The sequence below is a fragment of the Gopherus flavomarginatus genome, chromosome 6 (genome assembly GCF_025201925.1).
Source record: "Gopherus flavomarginatus isolate rGopFla2 chromosome 6, rGopFla2.mat.asm, whole genome shotgun sequence".
NCBI classification, from domain to species: Eukaryota; Metazoa; Chordata; order Testudines; family Testudinidae; genus Gopherus; species Gopherus flavomarginatus.
Window position 1 is genome coordinate 116902003 of NC_066622.1, and position 20741 is coordinate 116922743.

General features: G+C 41.2%; 1 protein-coding gene across 3 annotated transcripts in view; it reads right to left on the minus strand.

Annotated features, from left to right (window-relative positions):
* Window positions 1-20741, minus strand: part of DOCK1 (dedicator of cytokinesis 1) — a 620463-nt gene that overhangs the window by 154731 nt on the left and 444991 nt on the right. For all 3 annotated transcript variants that reach the window (XM_050959274.1, XM_050959273.1, XM_050959275.1), the window contains one exon: window positions 2773-2851. In XM_050959274.1, coding sequence (XP_050815231.1) covers window positions 2773-2851 — 79 coding nt within the window. The remainder of the gene's footprint in view (window positions 1-2772; window positions 2852-20741) is intronic.

Consider the following 20741-nt stretch of genomic DNA (forward strand, 5'->3'; position numbering starts at 1 on the left):
GGGAAATACTCAGGCCTTTAAGGCTTTGTGATGATTCTGAGGAATAAGATATGGGGAAGCATTCTGGGGTCCTTCACTTTTGAAAGAAAAAAAGACAATTTTAGCATTTGAGCCATTTCTTGTTGAGGGGAAGAGCAGACCACTGAGAAGGGAATTGGCAGAACAGATTTAACAAGCCAAGAAAAAAATTTACAATTCAAAAATAGAAGAAAACTAATGAATTAATAAAAAGGACTATAAAGAAATATCAAAGGTGAGCATGTGTGTTTGTATGTGTGCACGTATTGTATGTATATGAGAAAGAGATAGGCAGACAGCCTTAGGGAAGAACAAGATAGACTGCAGAGTCAAAAATAAGCTGGGGGCAAAAGAGAAAGAATCAGAAATTAAAAAATCTTGGAAAAGAAAAGATGAAAAATACAGAAATTGAATATTACCACATGACTTCTTGATTAATAAACTACAATGATACAAAAATCAATGCAGCACATATTACATGGATTCAAAACTGATGAAATTATATGTCTCAAAATGTAATTATAAATGGAGAGTCATTCTCAAGTGGCTGTATTTCTAGTGAGGTCCAACAGGGATCAGTTCTTTGCCCTACGCTATTTCACGTTTTTATTCATGGCCTGAAAGAAACCACATGATCATCACTGACAAAGTCTGCAGGTGAGACAAAGATTGGGGGGAGTACTAAACAATGAAGAGGACAGGTCACGGACAAAGAGTGATCCGGATCACTGAGCAAGCTGAGCTCAGGCAAACAAAGTATGTTTTAATATGATGAAATGTAAAGTCATAAATCTAGGATCAAGAAGGTAGGCCATCCTTACAGTTAGGGGGACTCTATCCTGGGAAGCAGTGACTCAAACAGATTTGGGGGTCATGGTAGATAATCAGTTGAACATGAGCTCAAAAGGCAACACTGTCCAAAAAGGGGTAATGCAATCCTTGGATACATAAATGGGTCATATAAAGTAGGAGTTGAAAGGTTAAATATTACCTATGTATTTGGCACTGGGGCAGCCACTAATGGAATACTGTGTCCCATTTCTGGTGTCCACGATTCAAGAAGGATGTTGATAAATTGGAAATGGTTCAAAGAAGAACCATGAGAACAATTAAAGGATTGGAAATCATGTATTTTAATGATTGAGGTATTTTGGGTCTGTTTATTTTAACAAAGAGAAGGTTAAGTGGTGACACAGCTTATAAGTACTCTACCTTCATGGGGAACAACAATTTGACAATGGACTCTTCAGTCTAGCAGACAAAAGTACCACAAGATCTACTTGAAAGAAGTTGAAGCTAGATAAATCCAGATTGGAAATAAACAGCAAATTTTTAAGTGAGGGTAATTAACCATTGGAACAACTTACCAAGAACTGTGGTGGATTTTCCATCACTTGCAATTTTTAAATCAAGATGGGCTGTTTTTCTAAACAGATATGTTCCAGTTCAAACACAAAGTAATTCAATTAAGTCATATGGCCCGTGTTGTACAGGAGGTCGGATTAGATAATCACAATCCCTTCTGGACTTAGTCAATGAATCTATGAATGATGTCTGATGCCATTTATAAATCAGTCATTGTTTCCACAAATACACACCTAAATGGAAAGCAAGATGCAGCCTTGTGCCAAAGTCAGAGGGCCAAATAAATCTGAAAGTTTGCAGCCCTGAGATGACATTTTGGAGACCCAACAGGACACCGCTAAATCAGAATATAGCTTACAGTGCTTCCATCCTTAATTGAGGAATGCAACTACATCCCCAGTTTTTGAGCCCCTGGCCTGTGCTTCTCATACTCACCTGACAGTTTGACTCATTAAAATTGTTTATAATCTTCTCAAAAACTGAAATATTTTTAAATTTAATGGGATCCTGTTGTAATTTAAGTTTCAGTTGGACCTGAGTTGTAAAGTTTGCATCTGGATATTTAAACATTCTCAAACAGGACTGGTAGTTATGGTATAGCCACTAAGGCTTGTGCCTAATTCCCCAGCTCCTGGAATCATGTGATTAGATCAAAATAGCATCTTTTATTTTTGCAAGTAAGTTTCTTGCCCTCGTGATTGGGAAGAAAAGCTTGAAATTTGTGTGACTGATGCAGACATGTCTATCTGGGTCTGGAGACAGCCTGAAACAATGGCTCTAAAATGGTGACCTACTCCATGCACTTCAATGGAGTGTTAACTCCAAGACTGACTGTTCTGGGCTACCCCACCAACACAACACCAGCAGACAATGCTGTTCACGGCAGGAGGAAAGGGAGTGCTATGGCTTGGCCCAGCTGCCCAAACAGATACACCTCATCTGCTGGGGTAAGCAGCAAGAAGCCCTATGTGCTGCCACCCTTCCTTCTCCAGGGGTGAAAGGAATCTGCTGCCACTCCTGCTTCTTCTGAGGGGATGGAGAACCTACCTCCCTTGTTCCGCTCCTAAAACCGTGGAATGTCTTAATCTGGCTCTTAATCTCAGAAATGATTGCTATTCAAATCCAGGCTTTTGGCTCAACTTGGCTTGAGAGAGAGGGGGGACAGGTGATGACGTTTGGATCTCGATGCCAGTTTCCTCAAAGTACAGAGGTGTTTGGGTTATTTGTTTAATTCAGCATGTCACAGAAGACATTGTATAAATTCAGCGTTCATGCTCCAAGAAAGAGATGCATAACAACAAATAGAGAAATCAAAACTATTGGTTTGTACCTGAAATATATTAAAACATTAACATTAGTACCAAATATACTGTTTATATTTTCTCTTACCTGTAACTCAAAGTTGGCTTGGTCAAGAAATTTTTTGTTTAGCATATCTGCATACTGATTAATTGCTCGCAAGAAGACTCTGAAAGATCAAGAGAAAATTACATAATTACACACTTACATTTTGGCACCTTTGTAAGTTTGGCATCACAGTTAGATACAAATCTGAGACTATCTGGAAAGTGAAAGCTGTAGCAGTTATTTGAAAAGCAGTGTGATCTCACCACTGTTAAGCATACAGAATTATATGCAGATGTTCCCAAAATTAAATCATGTAAATTAGCATATGCAGAATAAAAGAAACAGAAGCAATGTTTCGGATAAAATCACTTCTCTTTAAAATACCACAAGATAGTTAAGTGAACATTAAAATTTCATTTCATTAACAAAAAGTGCAAATTAATTACTTTTTAAAGTCCAAGTGTCTTAATGTTATATATTTAGCATTAAACTTATCTTAACAATTAGTTCAGGCAAGACACATTTTAAACTAATTATCAACCATTCACCATCTTACTTATCGGCCAGTGGCCAAAGTACATACGTTGTGCTTGAGAAAAATATTTTGAAGTTGTCTAATCCTATGCTCTGCTTTAAAATGATAAATTAGGACCTGTATCAATTTACTACTTCTCTAAAACAAGAAACTTCTCAAATAGATAGTAGATGTTGTTGAGAAGCTTTAAAAATAAAAAGCATTTAAGTAGAATAAGTAGGTCTCTACATATTCTTGGTGTCAAAGAATAAAACATTATTCTTTAGCCTCTTGGTCTCCACTTTTGAGACAAGCATTATCTTCCATCTGTAAATTGCTTAATTGATGCTATTAGACTGTCAAGCTAAACCCTGGGTAAAGGAACATGTCCTTTGAGCAGACTGTACATACTGTAGATTTTATTACTTTTCAAGGCATGTGCAATAATCAAGACCAGTCACAATGCCTTTTTCTAATGGCCTCTCTCTTTTGCACAATAGCAATCTGTCAAGTAGAATCCACATTAGGATACAGATAATAAACTTAATTACCTTTTCTATATTTCAACAGCAAGCAACAGAAAATTTAAGACACTAAAGTTAGGGACACATGATGTACTGGCAGCTGGAAATATCTTTCACAGGAATTAAGAGTCTTACCTACATTTGAACAAAATGAAAGATCCTTTGTCTTTGCCACATCTCTCTCACAATTAAGGGAAACAATCCCCCCAGTTGCACGTACACAGCACGATAGTAAAGGAGTTTCTATGTAGAGACTACCTGCTTGCATTTACTTAATTTCTTAAGACATTCGGATACCATTGTGATGAACATGGTACAAATACCTATACCTATAGACAGACCAGATACCTGCTGTAGCATGGCCCCTTAGAAATTTAAAGAAAATGTATGATGGTGGATGGGCGGGAGCCTTATTACGGTGTCAATTATGCCTAAAAACTAGAGTGATTCTCCATTTGCCTAATAATCTTTAATAATAGAATAAAGTGCAAAATTACTTTTGTTATTCTTCTTTGTTCTTACACTAAACCAGGCCTGCACAACATGTGGCCCGCAGAGGCTCACTGTGCGGCCCACGGCCGGGAATCAAAGGGCTCTGGGCTGCCTGTTGGCTGGAGACAGGGCAGGGGGTGCAGGGCTGGTTGGAGACAGACGTTGGTGCAGGGCTGGAGACAAGGCAGGGCGTGCGGGGCTGGCTGGAGGTGGGCTGGCTGCGGGCAGCGGGTGCAGGGCGGGCTGCAGACGGGAGCTGGTGCAGGCAGGGCACGAGGTGCGGGGTTGGTGCGGGCAGGGGGTGCAGCAAGGGTTGGCTGCAGGCAGCTGGTGCAGGTACAGGGGGTACAGCCCATCCTGTATGGTGAGTGTCCCCTCCTCCTCCCTCCCCCACCAGGGTAGCAGCAGCAGCCCGGGGCTTTCCTGCTTCCACTGCCCCAGCCCTGTAAATAGCTGCGGGAGCCCTGGGGAAGCGGTGGGGCTCCAGTGGGTATTTAAAGGATCAGGGTGGTAGAAGCGATGGGCTCCCCGGACTTTTTAAAAAGCCCCCAGAGCCCCACAACGCTACTCCAGGGCTCCAGCAGTGGTGCTCTGGTGTCAATTTAAAGGGCCTGGGACTCCAGCCCCTGCTGGGAGCCCCAGGCCTTTTAAATTGCCCCCTGGGGAAGCTGGGCCACCCCGGTACAGCGCACTGGCTTTTGCCGGTACACCATACTGGGGCTTGGGCGTGCGGCCCTCTTAGGGGCGGGGCCCAATTCAGGGGAATTGGTTGAATTGGCCTAAAGCCGGCCCTGGTGGCTGGGATTTAAATGGCTCTGGGCTCCCTGCTTCTGTGGACAGCCCAGAGCCTTTTTAATCCCGGCCGCGGCTGAGATTTAAAGGGCTCAGGGCTCCTCGTCGCTGCTGGCAGCGCAAAGCCTTTTGAATCCTGGCAGCCGCTGAGATTCAAAGGGCTCTGGACTCCCCTCAGCGGATGGGCTGGGGCTGGAATTTAAAGGGCTCGGGCTCCCCTCAGCAGCAGGAGTTCTGGTCCCTTTAAATCCCTGCCCCAGCCCAGCAAAGCTCCGGGTTCCCCCAGCCGCCGGAGGCCCAGGCCCTTTAATTTGACCCTGAGGGCTCCCAGCCACCTCTTCAGCTGGGAGTCCCTGGTTGATTTAAAATCAAGTATCACCTCCCGACCCCCAACCTTCCTTTTTGGCCCACAGTTGTTTTGGTGGGGCAGCGCTGGGGAAGGAGGGTTTGTTTCTGCAGGGCTGGGCGGTGCTGGGGTGGGGTGTTTTCGCTGGGCCGGGAGGTCCTGGGGGTAGGGGGCGTGTTTCCGCAGGGCCGGGGGGTTTCGGCCCTCAGCTGTTTTCTTTGGAGTAATGTGGCCCTTGCCGCTTTACGAGCTGTGCAGGCCTGCACTAAACTTTTCTTCTCCCCTTTTTATATGTACACATTTTGCAGTATGACCCTAGCATTTCTCAAAAAAACAAACAAATATATGTATGTGCATCCCTAGCATGCACAAATGCACTGGAGGGTTTGCACAAACATGTATGTCTGCATTAGCTATCTTTGTCAGCATATACATTTTGGGATCAATTTATTTAATGGATTTTACAAGTGAGATGAATTTAATGTATATTGAAAAGAAAACCAGGGAGACACATAATATGTATTTAGATCTTACAGTGATTCAATTACTCTGCTGTGATATATGCAAAGACTGATTACCTTTCCAAATAATTTAATTATGTTGCCTCAATATATTGCCATAATGGATTCAATGTGATCCATCTAATTAAGCTTTGGAAGAATTTCAGGACTTTATAGGCAAATATTTTCTTAAAAATTTAAGGTTCATATTTTACTCTCTGATAATTCTAGTACATAACAATAATAAATAATGAACAAATTGACTACTGAAAAGCAACAAATTATTTTATATATATATTTATATATATATATATATATACACACACACACACACACACTTGACTGTATATAAACTTTAAATTAGAAAGTTGTGATTTTGTATTATTGTTTGTGTATTGAAGCTGTAAGGATAACAAATATTGTCTATACATGTATTTATGAATAAACTACCAAATGAATTAGGTGATGGGAAAAATCAAGGCCCCAAACTTACAAGTAACAATGTGCAAATGAACCCATATGAAGAGCCTCACTGAATTCAATATAACTTGCAGGATCATGGCTCAAAAGAACAGCATAATCTATGTAGCAAACAGGTCTGTTTGCAAAGCACAATAATACACATAAATTACTTCCTATAGTTCATTCATACCAAAGTAAACATTCACTTATGGTGTCAGAACTATTTAACATTAATCGGTAATCCTACTAGAAAAAAAGGGTTTTTCTGTATGAAGGTGCAACTTGTGTAGAGACAGCCTTTTTGGTAAAACTAATTTATTATAAGTTATAATTCACCCTTTAGTTCCCAACAGATGTCAAACCTGATAAAAATTGAAAGGAAAACACTTTAGAGGAAAAGCTTTTGTAGAGCTGTGTATGAGGTTGCAAAGAAATGTTAAAATACCTTTGCTACATAAACCAATGGTCTGGACATTATCAGAGTGAGTTACGTGACATCAGTTACGTGAGTCCAAGCTCCACAATTCAGAACTGGATTGTGATTAATACTGTGTTGAGTGGAAGGGTGCAGTGGGGTTGAGTTCAGATCTTGGAATTTAATTCACTCCATTATAGAAACAAGATCACTTGCATAAGCTAAATATGGAGTATTTGGATCTGGATTCTTAATCAGGCTGGTCTCTAACGATAATGTTACAAAAACAGCAAAGGCCCGAAATTCTGCTCTCTAATGTCAAAGACATCCTTGTGATCTCCAGGAGTTCAAGCTTTGCTCTTAACTCTGAACTTATTATTATTTCTAATTTGTAGAGAGCTCAAAATGCATTAGGCATTTTAGACAGAAAAATAAGATTAGGTTCTTCCTGGGCACATTACAACGTGCAGACAAAGAGGGGAACAATATAAGGCAGCGTGACTCATCAGTGGAATGGGGCACACTCCATGTAGTTCCATCACATAGGGTAAAGCTATCCTGGAAGAAGTGTGTTTCAAGAGGGACAAGAAGAGGAGGATGGAGCCACAGCAGAGAGGATCAGGGAGGAGCATCATAGAAGCAGGCCAGAAGAAGTGAGTGAAGAGAGGACACAAAGGGGGAGTTCATCAGGTGGTTTGGTCAGAGGGAATGGTCATGGATGGAAACAGGTATATGTGTGTGTGGGTGAAGTGGCAAGGTAGTACAGCAGTGTAAACTTGTCCTGGTACGTAATGGGAAGCTAATGAAGGGACCAAAGGGGAGGACAAGGCAAGAACTTGAATGTTTCCTTGCTTTTGTGGCTTTGACTATTACCTTCAGAATGTGAAAGGATTTTTTTTTTTTTGGTGTGACTTTAAAAAAAAAGAAACAACAAAACTATTAACCCTGCCTCTCCCTCATCACTATGGCCAAAGCTCTGGTAATCTGTAATTGAGATTAATGCAAACCACTCCCCTCCGTCTTTCCTCATTCCTATTCCTTTCCCATTTCAGCTGATCCAAAACACGTACAAAAGACCTTTTTTTATGACCCTGACTGACTTTCTGGCCTCTCTGAAATCAACTGGAGTTTTTCCATTAGCGTTAATGGACCAGGACTGCATCCCATGTCTCCCAATTACTGATTCTCTTCACTGGCTCCAACTTTTCTTCTACAGGACATTCAAGCGTGTCCTGTTCACAAATAATAGAATGAATTTATTTCAAACTTTTCAAAAATAAATCAGCCTTTGGACTGAGGAAAAAGAAAAAAGGAAACTTTTTAAAAAAACTTAGAAGCAAATGAAAATAGCGGCTATAATGAAATCAAGTTGCAACCTTAACCATACTGCTTGCTCCAGCCTGTCTCTTAGATACCACTCTTGCTTTTTTGTAAAATTGTAAATGAGTTTGCTTTTGTTTGCTGACAAATGTCTTTGTACACAAACATAAAAATGGCTGGCAGTAAACAAAAATGTTAAGTTTTAAGCTAAAAATAGGAAATTTAAGGTTACTTTTTCCATTAAGGTAGCAAATATAAAATAAGAGACAAAATGTGAAAGTTAAGCTTCACACTATATGTAACTGTGTATCTTTATCAAATGTGGGTATACACAGACTTTATACATATATAAAATCATCTTGGCCAAAATACCAGCCAACTGAGAGAGAAGGAGGGAGGGAGAGAGAGAAGTAAATTAAGACCTGGCTTACCCACAGAGTTACACCAGTGTTATTTTTAATCAAGTTAGTTAAATTGGTACAACTTTGTGTTTAGACACACTTAAGTCTATTTAAACTTGGTTTATATTGGTCTAGCTTGCCGTAAGGGCAGGCAGTTGTAAAACAGTAACTGTGTCCACACAGAGGACCTCTGTAATTCAACTGGAACAAGCTGCATGTAAGCAAGTACTGTACATAATTGAGGCCTACTACCCTTGTATCTGGCATTTTGTTTTGTGTCCCATCCCCTGACGCCAAGTATTGACCAGTTCAAAATTGACTAATCTTCTTGCTGTCGTGTCTCAATTGGATTGTTTTAGCCTTTGATCCTGTTACCATCTTAACTTCTTTCTCCTCAGCCACCTCCTTATTTATTTATTAAAAAGTGTTGCCATTTTCTGCTATGCCAACATCCTTTTTGGAAGTAGGATTTCTTCGGTGGATGTCAGACAAAGCCCAGAGATCTTAGGATGCCTGCCATGGAGCTGCCATGGAGCTGCAAAAGAGAGCTGCTATTAAAGGACTAGAGCTGTCTGGAAAATGACAATTCCATTTCAAGGCAACTTACAAGATTTCAAAATTTGTTTTTGTTTCACATTGGAACAAAACCAAAACTTCTAGAGCATTCATTCATTAAATGGAATTGTGTCAAAATGTCTGTTTTTGGATCAAAACTGGAGCTCTTCGATTCAAGACGGAAATACTGACTGAACCTTTACTGCGGTATAGTTGAAGGATGATGGCAGCAGATATTTAGCATAAAGCTATTCCAGAATACAGTACTGCATAATGAAAAGCAATATCTGCATTGCAATAAAAGGAACATCCACCCTGAATAATTACAAGTTAATTGAGCAAAGGGGAAGTTAGAAAGGGAAATAATCAGAAACCAATTTAACTGCTATAGCCTCCTGGCACAATTAAAGTTACTAAAATGACATTTGTTACAATCAAGCCCACAGCACTTTCTAGCATGTCTGTTACTCACTGGTGCCAATAAAATACAAAATTTTTGATGATACATTATCTTATAAAAGGAGGAAAAGATCTAACTTTGAGCAGAAATATGAAACCAAAGGTAAATTTTGTTTCTTATTAAACTTGGTATGAGTTAGAGGACAGTAAAATTCTGCCAGATATTTCCAGGTGTATTTTGGCTGACTATAAAATGAATTTGCTTCAGTCATACTCACATATGTGTTTGTTTTTCACAATGCATTCATCAATGCATATGATACTTGCATGAATGCTCAAGAAAGTGAAAGTGTTCAAAACAGAAGTGATCTATTGTATAGGATGGAATGCTATTTGGTACAGCAAGGTCACTGAGGGCCTTATTCACCACTGCATTACTTCTGTTTTACCTAGGTGTAAATCGATTTTGCAATAGACTTACATAAATACAGGTCATAAAATTGCAATGGTATATTAGGACTGCATTCTCCAAAACCCCTGAAGATTGCCTTAGTAGAGAGGCAATTAAGTAAGCCAGGCAAGGATCTGACCACCGATGTCACAGCTAGGACCATGAATACACATGCAATTACTTTGTGTGAATGTGATGTGGAAAATTAACTTGCAATTCTGCACCAAGACAGTGCTTTTTTACAGTAGTCTAATTCTTCTAGGGTTGATGTCTCAGGTAGAGTCTATGTGAGCTAGATTCTATGATTCATCGGGTCACTCAATGAAATGAATAGGCAGCAGGTTTAATACAAACAAGAGGAAGCACTTTTTCACCCAAAGATAACCTGTGGAATTCATTGCCATGGAACGTTGTGATGGACAAAAGTATAATTGAGCTCAAAAAAGAACTGAATATGTTCATGGCAGATAAATCCCATCAATGGCTGGTAGCCAAGGCAGCCAGGGATGCAAGCCTAAATCTTTGGCTACCAGAAGCCAGGAATGGAAGACAGAGTAGATCACTCCATAATTTCCCTGTTCTGTATATTCTCCTTAAAGCTATGATACGGGCCACTGTCAGAGACAGGATACAGGAGAAGATGGACCACGCTCAGAACCAGTACAGCAGCTCTTATGTTTTTATGTAGTTATTCATCATTTATTGTGTCCAAAGTGTGTTAGGTGGTTTACGGATATAAACTAAGAGAGGTCCCAGCCCCAAAGAACTTTAAAATGAATTTATCGCTAGATGCATGTGGAAAGACCTTTGCACCCATATACAGTTCCATGGATCCCAGGGGGATGCCTACGTGTATCAGAATGCAAAATCTGCTTAAAAGACAAAAATATAGATGAAGGATAGGTAAAAAGATGCAGCTTCCAAGAAAAGTGATTGGAGGTTTGGCACACAATTCATCTCTGTGTGGTTTTTTTTCGTTATTTAGTAATGTCATCCTTCTCTTCTCCTATTTTCTTTTACATTCATTCAGGGTGCCCTGACTTGCTTAATCACCAAGGTTTTTAAAAGTCCTTATGCTCTGCCTTCTCTTCACTCGCTCCCTTTTATCGCATGGGGGTTTGCACAAGTGTAGGGGGAAAGAGTGTAAATCACATAATGTCGTAAGAGTGTAAAACATCTAATTCACTCTCTGAGCAACACTCTCTGTTACACACGTCAAACCTACCAAAAATCCAACAAGTAATTGTGAAGAAAGGATGTATGTGAGCAAATCATAATCCTCATACAGACATTTCATAAAAAGAACAAAGCTAATTCGTAGAGGACATTAGTCACTGCAGATTATTTAGTTAGATATAGTTTGGGATTCACAATTAAATTGGAAAGCCCAACATATTGCAGTATTTCTGATATTAAAACAATTCAAGCTGCAAATACTCCTCTCTCAACAAATGCGTTACCCAAAATGATACCACCTTTTCTAGAGAGTGAAAAAAAGAGTGACAGATTCAATCACCAGAGCACAATTATCCAAATAACCATACATGGACTCAGTCTTTTTACTATTTGGGTCTACTTGAGAATTCTGTGAATGAGAGGGAGTTTAAAGTCAGGTTACAAAAGGCATTGTTATGAGGTCACCAATTAAGTCAGATGGAAGGATAATGAATGCTTTATTTCAGCTGACCAACTTCCAGTTCATCATCAACCTTTGCCTTTTGAGCTTTCGCATCTTTGGAAGTCAGATGATCCAATAGATAAGGCCTGGTCTACAGTGGGGGGGGGGAGGGGATGACGTGACTAAGGTAGCTGAAGTTGACGTACTTAGATCTACTTACCGCAGTCTCTTCAGTGCGGTAAGTTGATGGGCTGATGCTTTCCTGTCGACTCTGCCTGTGCCTCTTGCCCTAGTGGAGTACCAGAGTCGACGGGAGAGTGCTCAGTGGTCTATTTATCGCATCTAGACTAGATGCAATAAATCGACCCCTGCTGGATCGATTGCTGCCCGTCGATCCAGCAGATAATGTAGACAAGTCCTAAGAGTCAGATACCTCCTTTCTTGGTACATTTGAGATGAAACTAGAGCAAAATAAATAAGAGTGACCAGAACCTCACTAAAGCATAGCATTCTCTTTTCCTTTAAAGGCTACAATCGCATATAAATACAAGTAAAAACTATTGTTTTTAATCAGGGCTGCTGGAGGGGGAGGGGACGAGGGAGCAAGTGATGCAATTTGCCCCAGGCTCTGCAGGGCCCCACAAGCCCTGGCCTTGCGGTGGTCCGGGTCTTTGGCGGCATTTTGGTGGCGGGGGGCCCTTCAGTGCTGCTGAAGATGTGGAGCAACTGAAGGCCCCCCCCCACCGCTGAAACGCCGCCGAAGACCCGGACTGCCGCTGGGTGAGTACAGGTGCTGCAGCTCCCCTGCTTTGCCCCAGGCCCCCTGAATCCTCTGGGTGGCCCTGTTTTTAATTTCAATAATTTTTTTCTTTTCAGTAAGCTTAGAAATTCTAAAAATCAATAAAGTGTGAACAATGCAATCGACTTTATGAAGTACACTTAATTTTGAGCAATTTTTTACTTCACATATAAAAAGCTCTATTAAAACGCATATTTTAATAAACTACTGCATAATGGTTTTAGTCATGACAATGTACACAGTACATTGATTCTCTGTTTACTTTGCCATCAATGTGGACAAAAGATGTAGTGATCTGATGCGGTATTAAATATTTACATGTATTAGCAGTATCCAAGTTTTATGATAAAAAGTTGCTCACTGATATCTTTATTGTCATAGGTTGGAGAATGGGAAACCATGGAAAGTGGGACACCACATGGAAGAATCTCTGCTTTTGTAGAAGCAACCACATGAGGGTTGTGTCAGTCCCCAGCACTCCCCAGAGCCAGAGGGACCATCATACCTATCACTCTGTTCTATCCCCCACCACCTGAATAACAGCAGCAGAGGAGATAGGAATTTCCAATTCCTACAACTTTCCCCCCACCAACCCAGAAGGACCCAGCCTAGGCACCAAGCTAAGGGTTTGTCTACGTACGTTTTCTGTCCTGTTGTCTTTGTGTAAAAATTGTAAGAGTTTACATTTTTAATAAGCATCCATTTGTATATGTTACAACTGGCATATTTGCAAATTGTTGAAGGTGGTTTTCTGCTGATAAATGCATAGGAATAAGTTATACCATTATAAACACCCGTATACTGGTATAACAGCATCCGCAATATGGGGTTGTACTGCTTTTTAATCAGTTTCTAAACTGATACAGTTCAAGTGGTGCAAAAACTGTATGTAGACAAACCCTTAGCTTGGTGCCTAGGCTGGGTCCTTCTGGGTTGGTGGGGGGAAAGTTGTAGGAATTGGAAATTCCTATCTCCTCTGCTGCTGTTATTCAGGTGGTGGAGGATAGAGCAGAGTGATAGGTATGATGGTCCCTCTGGCTCTGGGGAGTGCTGGGGACTAACACAACCCTCATGTGATTGGACCACTTTAACTGTATCAGTTTAGAAACCAATTAAAAAGCAGTACAACCCCATAGTGCGGATGCTGTTATACCAGTATTCGGGTGTTTATAATAGTATAGCTTATTCCCATGCATATATTAGCAGAAAACCACCTTCAACAATTCGCAAATATGCCAGTTGTAACATATACAAATAGATGCTTATTAAAAATGTAAACTCTTATAATTTTTACACAAAGACAACTGGACAAGGGACATCAAGTCAAAGGCAGAATTTACTTGCTTAAAACCTAAAACAAGTTTCAGAACCTGGCTGTGGGTCTGTGAATCTGAGCTAGGGAAAATGTGAAAAATCATACATATCTCTTCTGTTTAAAACTACACTCCAGGAAGAGAATGCTATAACTGATTCACGCTTTCCCTACATAGGTCTGACCCAAAGCCTAATGAAGTCAATGGAAATGAGCTTCAATAAGGCCTTCGGCATTCGAAGATTAGCGTAGGGAAAAGCGTAGATGAAGTCGACATATCTTATTTCGACTTACCTCCTGTCCTCATGGCGCAGACTGTGACCTGACATGGTAAATTTCACTCCAGAGAGAATTTTTCTGACTGAGTCATAGAAGCTTGGAAATAGGGTTTTATAATGGAAATGCGACTTTTAAAGAATTGTAAGCCAAGGCCATGATATTAGGAAACTGGGATCACTTTAAGGTGAAACTGTAAGTTTGGCTTTCCAACATTTTTTCAACAAATTCATATTCTACAAAACTAAGCTAAGCTTGTAGGCACAGGGCTCAAAGATGGCCCCATCCAGCTGTCAGGTGGGTGCCAGCTCAGACCTGGCCCCTCAACAACCTTACAGCCCAACTGTCAGCCAAGTGGTGGAGCTCAATTTCACAGCAGGGAACCTACCAGCAGTGAAACTGACATTCTTGTCAGTTTCATGACTACGTTATTTCACTTTTCAGATCAGGTTCTGGCTATCATCCCATGGGGGGCTCACAGTTGACCCTCTGACCCCTGTCCTGATGTGGGGCTCACAGTTGGGAGCTCTGCACCGGGATTACAGTTTAGGCTGTCAGTCCTGGGGGAAAGGAGCACTCCCACTGTGAGCCCTGCTGCCAGAGCTGACAGCCAGGAGCTCCACTGTTGCCACCTGGTGAGAGATGGAGGGTGGGGAGGAAGGACAAATATTTAGTTGATTTAGTTGGGAATTGGTCCTGCTTTGAGCAGGGGGCTGGACTAGATGACCTCCTGAGGTCCCTTCCAACCCTGATATTCTATGATTCTATGACAGTTGGGCTTGGACTCGACTCTCCTCTCCCCCAGTCCCTCACCGAGAGGCAGTAGTGGGGCTTCGGGTTGTCATTGCCCAGGGGTTGCGGGGGGAAGGGCTTCAGCTGTTAGCCCCTGTAGGGCTGACAGCCAACAGCCGATGTAAGTAACTACACTGACATAAGCACTATGTCTCTCTCATGGAGGTGGAGTTATTATGTTGGTGTAGGCTATGTCTGCACTGTGTACCCTACAGCGGCACAACTGTCAACATAAGAACATAAGAACGGCCATATCGGGTCAGACCATAGGTCAATCTAGTCCAGTATCTGTCTACCGACAGTGGCCAATGCCAGGTGCCCCAGAGAGAGTGAAGCTAACAGGCAATGATCAAGTGATCTCTCTCCTGCCATCCATCTCCATCCTCTGATGAACAGAGGCTAGGGACACCATTCTTTACCCTTCCTGGCTAATAGCCATTTATGGACTTAGCCACCATGAATTTATCCAATTCCCTTTTAAACATGGTTATAGTCCCAGCCTTCACAACCTCCTCAGGTAAGGAGTTCCACAAGTTGACTGTGCGCTGTGTGAAGAAGAACTTACTTTTATTTGTTTTAAACCTACTACCTATTAATTTCATTTGGTGACCCCTAGCTCTTGTATTATGGGAATAAATAAATAACTTTTCCTTATCCACTTTCTCCACATCACTCATGATTTTATATACCTCTATCATATCCCCCCTTAGTCTCCTCTTTTCCAAGCTGAAGAGGCCTACCCTCTTTAATCTTTCCTCATATGGGACCCTCTCCAAACCCCTAATCATTTTAATTGCCCTTTTCTGAACATTTTCTAGTGCTATAATATCTTTTTTGAGGTGAGGAGACCACATCTGTACACAGTATTCGAGATGTGGGCGTACCATGGATTTATATAAGGGCAATAAGATATTATCTGTCTTATTCTCTATCCCCTTTTTAATGATTCCTAACATCCCGTTTGCTTTTTTGACCGCCTCTGTGCACTGCATGGACATCTTCAGAGAACTATCCACGATGACGCCAAGATCTTTTTCCTGACTCGTTGTAGCTAAATTAGCCCCCATCATATTGTATGTATAATTGGGGTTATTTTTTCCAATGTGCATTACTTTACATTTATCCACATTAAATTTCATTTGCCATATTGTTGCCCAATCACTTAGTTTTGCGAGATCTTTTTGAAGTTCTTCACAATCTGCTTTGGCCTTAACTATCTTGAATAGTTTAGTATCATCTGCAAACTTTGCCACCTCACTGTTTACCCCTTTCTCCAGATCATTTATGAATAAATTGAATAGGACTGGTCCTAGGTGTGACCCTTGGGGAACACCATTAGTTACCCCTCTCCATTTTGAGAATTTACCTTTAATTCCTACCCTTTGTTCCCTGTCTTTTAATCAGCTCTCAGTCCATGAAAGGACCTTCCCTTTTATCCCATGACAGCTTAATTTACATAAGAGCCTTTGGTGAGGGACCTTGTCAAAGGCTTTCTGGAAATCTAAGCACACTATGTCCACTGGATCCCCCTTGTCCACATGTTTGTTGTCCCCTTCAAAGAACTCTAATAGATTAGTAAGACACAATTTCCCTTTACAGAAACCATGTAGACTATTGCTCAACAGTTTATGTTTTTCTACGTGCCTGACAATTTTATTCTTAACTATTGTTTCGACTAATTTGCCCGGTAGTGACGTTAGACTTACCGGTCTGTAATTGCCGGGATCACTTCTAGAGCCCTTTTTAAATACTGGCGTTACATTAGCTAACTTCCAGTCATGGGTACGGAAGCCGATTTAAAGGACAGGTTACAAACCATAGTTAATAGTTCCGCAACTTCACATTTGAGTTCTTTCAGAACTCTTGGGTGAATGCCATCTGGTCCCGGTGACTTGTTAATGTTGAGCTAATCAATTAATTCCAAAACCTCCTCTAGTGACACTTCAATCTGTGACAGTTCCTCAGATTTGTCACCTACAAAAGCCGGCTCAGGTTTGGGAATCTCCCTAACATCCTCAGCCGTGAAGACTGAAGCAAAGAATCCATTTAGCTTCTCCGCAATGACTTTATCATCTTTAAGCACTCCTTTTGTATTTCGATCATCAAGGGGCCCCACTGGTTGTTTAGCAGGCTGCCTGCTTCTGATGTTACTTAAAAAACATTTTGTTATTACCTTTGGAGCTTTTTTCTAGCCGTTCTTCAAACTCCTCTTTGGCTTTTCTTATTACACTCTTGCACTTAAGCTGGCAGTGTTTGTGCTCCTTTCTATTTGCCTCACTAGGATTTGACTTCCACTTTTTAAAGGAAGTCTTTTTATCTCTCACTGCTTCTTTTACATGGTTGTTAAGCCACGGTGGCTCTTTTTTAGTTCTTTTACAGTGTTTCTTAATTTGGGATATACATTGAAGTTGGGCCTCTATTATGGTGTCTTTAAAAAGGGCCCATGCAACTTGCAGGGATTTCACTTTAGTCACTGTACCTTTTAACTTTTGTTTAACTAACCCCCTCATTTTTGTATAGTTCCCTCTTTTGAAATTAAATGCCAGAGTGTTGGGCTGTTGAGGTGTTCTACCCCCCACAGGGATGTTGAATGCTATTGTATTATGGTCACAATTTCCAAGTGGTCCTGCTATAGTTACCTCTTCGACCAGCTCCTGCGCTCCACTCAGGATTAAATCTAGAGTTGCCTCTCCCTTTGTGGGTTCCCGTACCAGTTGCTCCATGAAGCAGTCATTTAAAGTATCGAGAAATTTTATCTCTGCATTTCGTCCTGAAGTGAAATGTTCCCAGTCAATATGGGGATAATTGAAATCCCCCACTATTATTGGGTTCTTAATTTTGATAGCATCTCTAATCTCCCTTAGCATTTCATCATCACTATTACTGTCCTGATCAGGTGGTCGATAATGGATCCCTAATGTTATATTTTTATTAGAGCATGAAATTTCTATCCACAGTGATTCTGTGGAACATGTGGATTCGCTTAAGATTTTTACTTCATTTGAATCTACATTTTCTTTCACATATAGTGCCACTCCTCTCCCTGCATGACCTGTTCTGTCCTTCCGATATATTTTGTACCCCGGAATGATTGTGTCTCAGTCCACCAGGTTTCTGTGATGCCTATTATATCAATATCCTCCTTTATCACAAGGCACTCTAGTTCACTCATCTTCTTATTTAGACTTCTAGCATTTGTGTACAAGCACTTTAAAAACTTGTCCCTGTTTATTTGTCTGCCCTTTTCTGATGTGCCAGATTCTTTTTTATGTGACTGTTTATCATCTGATCCGGGCCTTACATTATCCTCTTCCGTCCTCTGTTCCTGACTATAACCTGGAGATTCCCTATCATCTGACTCTCCCCTAAGAGAAGTCTGTGTCCGATCCACATGCTTCTCTGCAGCAGTAGGCTTTCCCCCATCTCCTAGTTTAAAAACTGCTCTGCAACCTTTTTAATGTTTAGTGACAGCAGTCTGGTTCCACTTTGGTTTAGGTGGAGCCCATCTCTCCTGTATAGGCTCCCCCCATTCCCAAAGTTTCCCCAGTTCCTAATGAACGTAAACCCCTCCTTCTCTACACCATCGTCTCATCCATGCATTGAGACTCTGAAGCTCTGCCTGCCCACCTGGCCCTGCGTGTGGAACTGGAAACATTTCTGAGAATGCCACCATAGAGGTCCTGGATTTCAGTCTCTTCCCTAGCAGCCTAAATTTGGCTTCCAGGACATCTCTCCTACCCTTCCCTATGTCATTGGTACCTACATGTACCACGACCACCGGCTCCTCCCCAGCACTACACATAAGTCTGTCTAGATGCCTCGAGAGAACCACAACCTTCACACCAGGCAGGCAAGTCACCATACGGTTTTCCCGGTCATCACAAACCCAGCTATCTATGTTTCTAATGACTGAATCTCCCATTACTAACACCTGCCTTTTCCTAGCAACTGGAATTCCCTCCCCCGGAGAGGTAACCTCAGTGCGAAAGGCAACCCCAGCACCATCTGGAAGGAGGGTACCAACTATGGGAAGGTTTCCCTCTGCTCCCATTGACTGCTCTGCTTCCCTGGTCCTTTCTTCCTCCTCAACAGCACACAGAGGCTGTCTGAGCGGAGGTGGGACTATTCTACAGTGTCCCGGAAAGCCTCATCAACATACCTCTCTGTCTCTCTTAGCTCCTCCAGTTCCGCCACCCTGGCCTTCAAAGTCTGTATGTGGTCTCTGAGGGCCAGGAGCTCCTTGCACCGACAGCACACATATGCCACCCGCCCATAAGGCAGGTAATCATACATGCTACACTCAGTGCAATAAACTGGATAGCCCCCACTCTGCTGCTGGGCTTCTGCCTGCATTGTCTCCTAGTTAGTGAAAGGGTGGTTTAAAGAAAGGGGTTTGGAATATGGTTTGGATTACAGGTTTTCAGGGGACTACAGGGAAACAGGTAGGACTGACAAGAGCCCCCTCTCCATTCCCACTCCCCTTCCAAACTCCCTTGTTGCAAGCTCCCTGGTCGCTTGTGCGCGGCTTTATAAAGCCCTGGCCTCGCCCCACCCACTGATTAAGGCTCAGCTAACGAAATAAAACCTCCCTCAATGGGAGTGGCGGTAGCTTTGTTGGTGGGAGATGCTGTCCAGTTGACAAAGTGCTGTCAACACCAGCGCTTTTCATTAGTAAAATTTTGTCAGTCAGGGGTGTGTTTTTTTTACACCCCTGACTGACAGAAGTTTTACCAACAAAAGTGCAGTGGAGACATAGTCTTATTTTGGCAGAAGCAGCATTGTAGTATAGATGCTGACATAATTAAGGTGACATAAGATGCCTTACATTGACCTAACTCTGTAGTGTAGACCAAGCCTTGACTTTAGCAGAGGTACAGAACTTAGCAACACTTTATTAACAGTTTGTGATTACACTGTACCCAATTTTTTATTTAAAGACAGATGCTATAAAAAGAAATTTTAAAGAAGAAAATTACAATATGGTGCTCTGTCACACAAAACAAAAATCCCACCACCAGTGCCTTCTATCTCAGCTGTTTGATTCAGATTTTATTATTTATCAGTAAAATTTATCACCACAAAATTGTCAAATGTAGTGGAATTCAGTTCAGCTGTCTTATATTTCACAGTAATAGAGTAAAATAAAAGTAAGAAAAAGGTTGTGTACAATGTACGGAGCTATATCAAAATGCAAAAGTCTGCTGGATATTCAGGTAGATATATTTCAAGAAGATACTAAGAGTTGCTGGATTTGTGTTCTATCACACCTATTAGAAATTACTACCATTCCAAAGGTTGCGTATTAAAGTACAATTCAGCTACTTATTGCAGTGTTAGAATCAGTAAGGCAAAAGATGCTTTTTACTAGTGTCCTGCTTTGGGAGGAAACATTAAGTTCTAAAAAGAGACTTAACTGAAAAAAAATGAATGAACTCATGCACATTGCAGGAATGTGAACTATAGGCAAATTTCTCAACAACGCATAAGAGTTCTAACTAGGAACTTGGCAAGAAGTTTTCAAATACGTTGCTGTAATTCATAGACTATCCCCTTGGTTTTCTGCTGACAGCACAGTATTTTGTAACTTTAAAATTTCTGATGATACACAGACTTGAATAAATGTAAAGTTTACTCAAGATAATTATGGATAAATATAACACGTTTAATGAAATCATTTCTCCATGTCCCAAATTATTTGATATTTCCATCAATGTTACAATCAGCTGTTAAGGCAATTGCTGATGACTGAATAAAACATGTAATATAACTGGAAAAAGTCATTCTTTATTCTTTCAAGCATTCAAATACCTTGTCAGATGTCCATCATAAAGTGCTAATAAGGTGCAACAGAATAATCTGCAGATGAAGGAGGTGTCAAAAGGTCAGTTTAACACCACTTCAATGTTATTAGACATAAATTAGGTATGCCTCAGCAGCAATTTAATTCCCTGGAAAGGTCTCTTTCTCTCTCTGTTACCAAGACAGTAAAAGCAGCAAAGAATCCTGTGGCACCTTATAGACTAACAGACTTTTTGGAGCATGG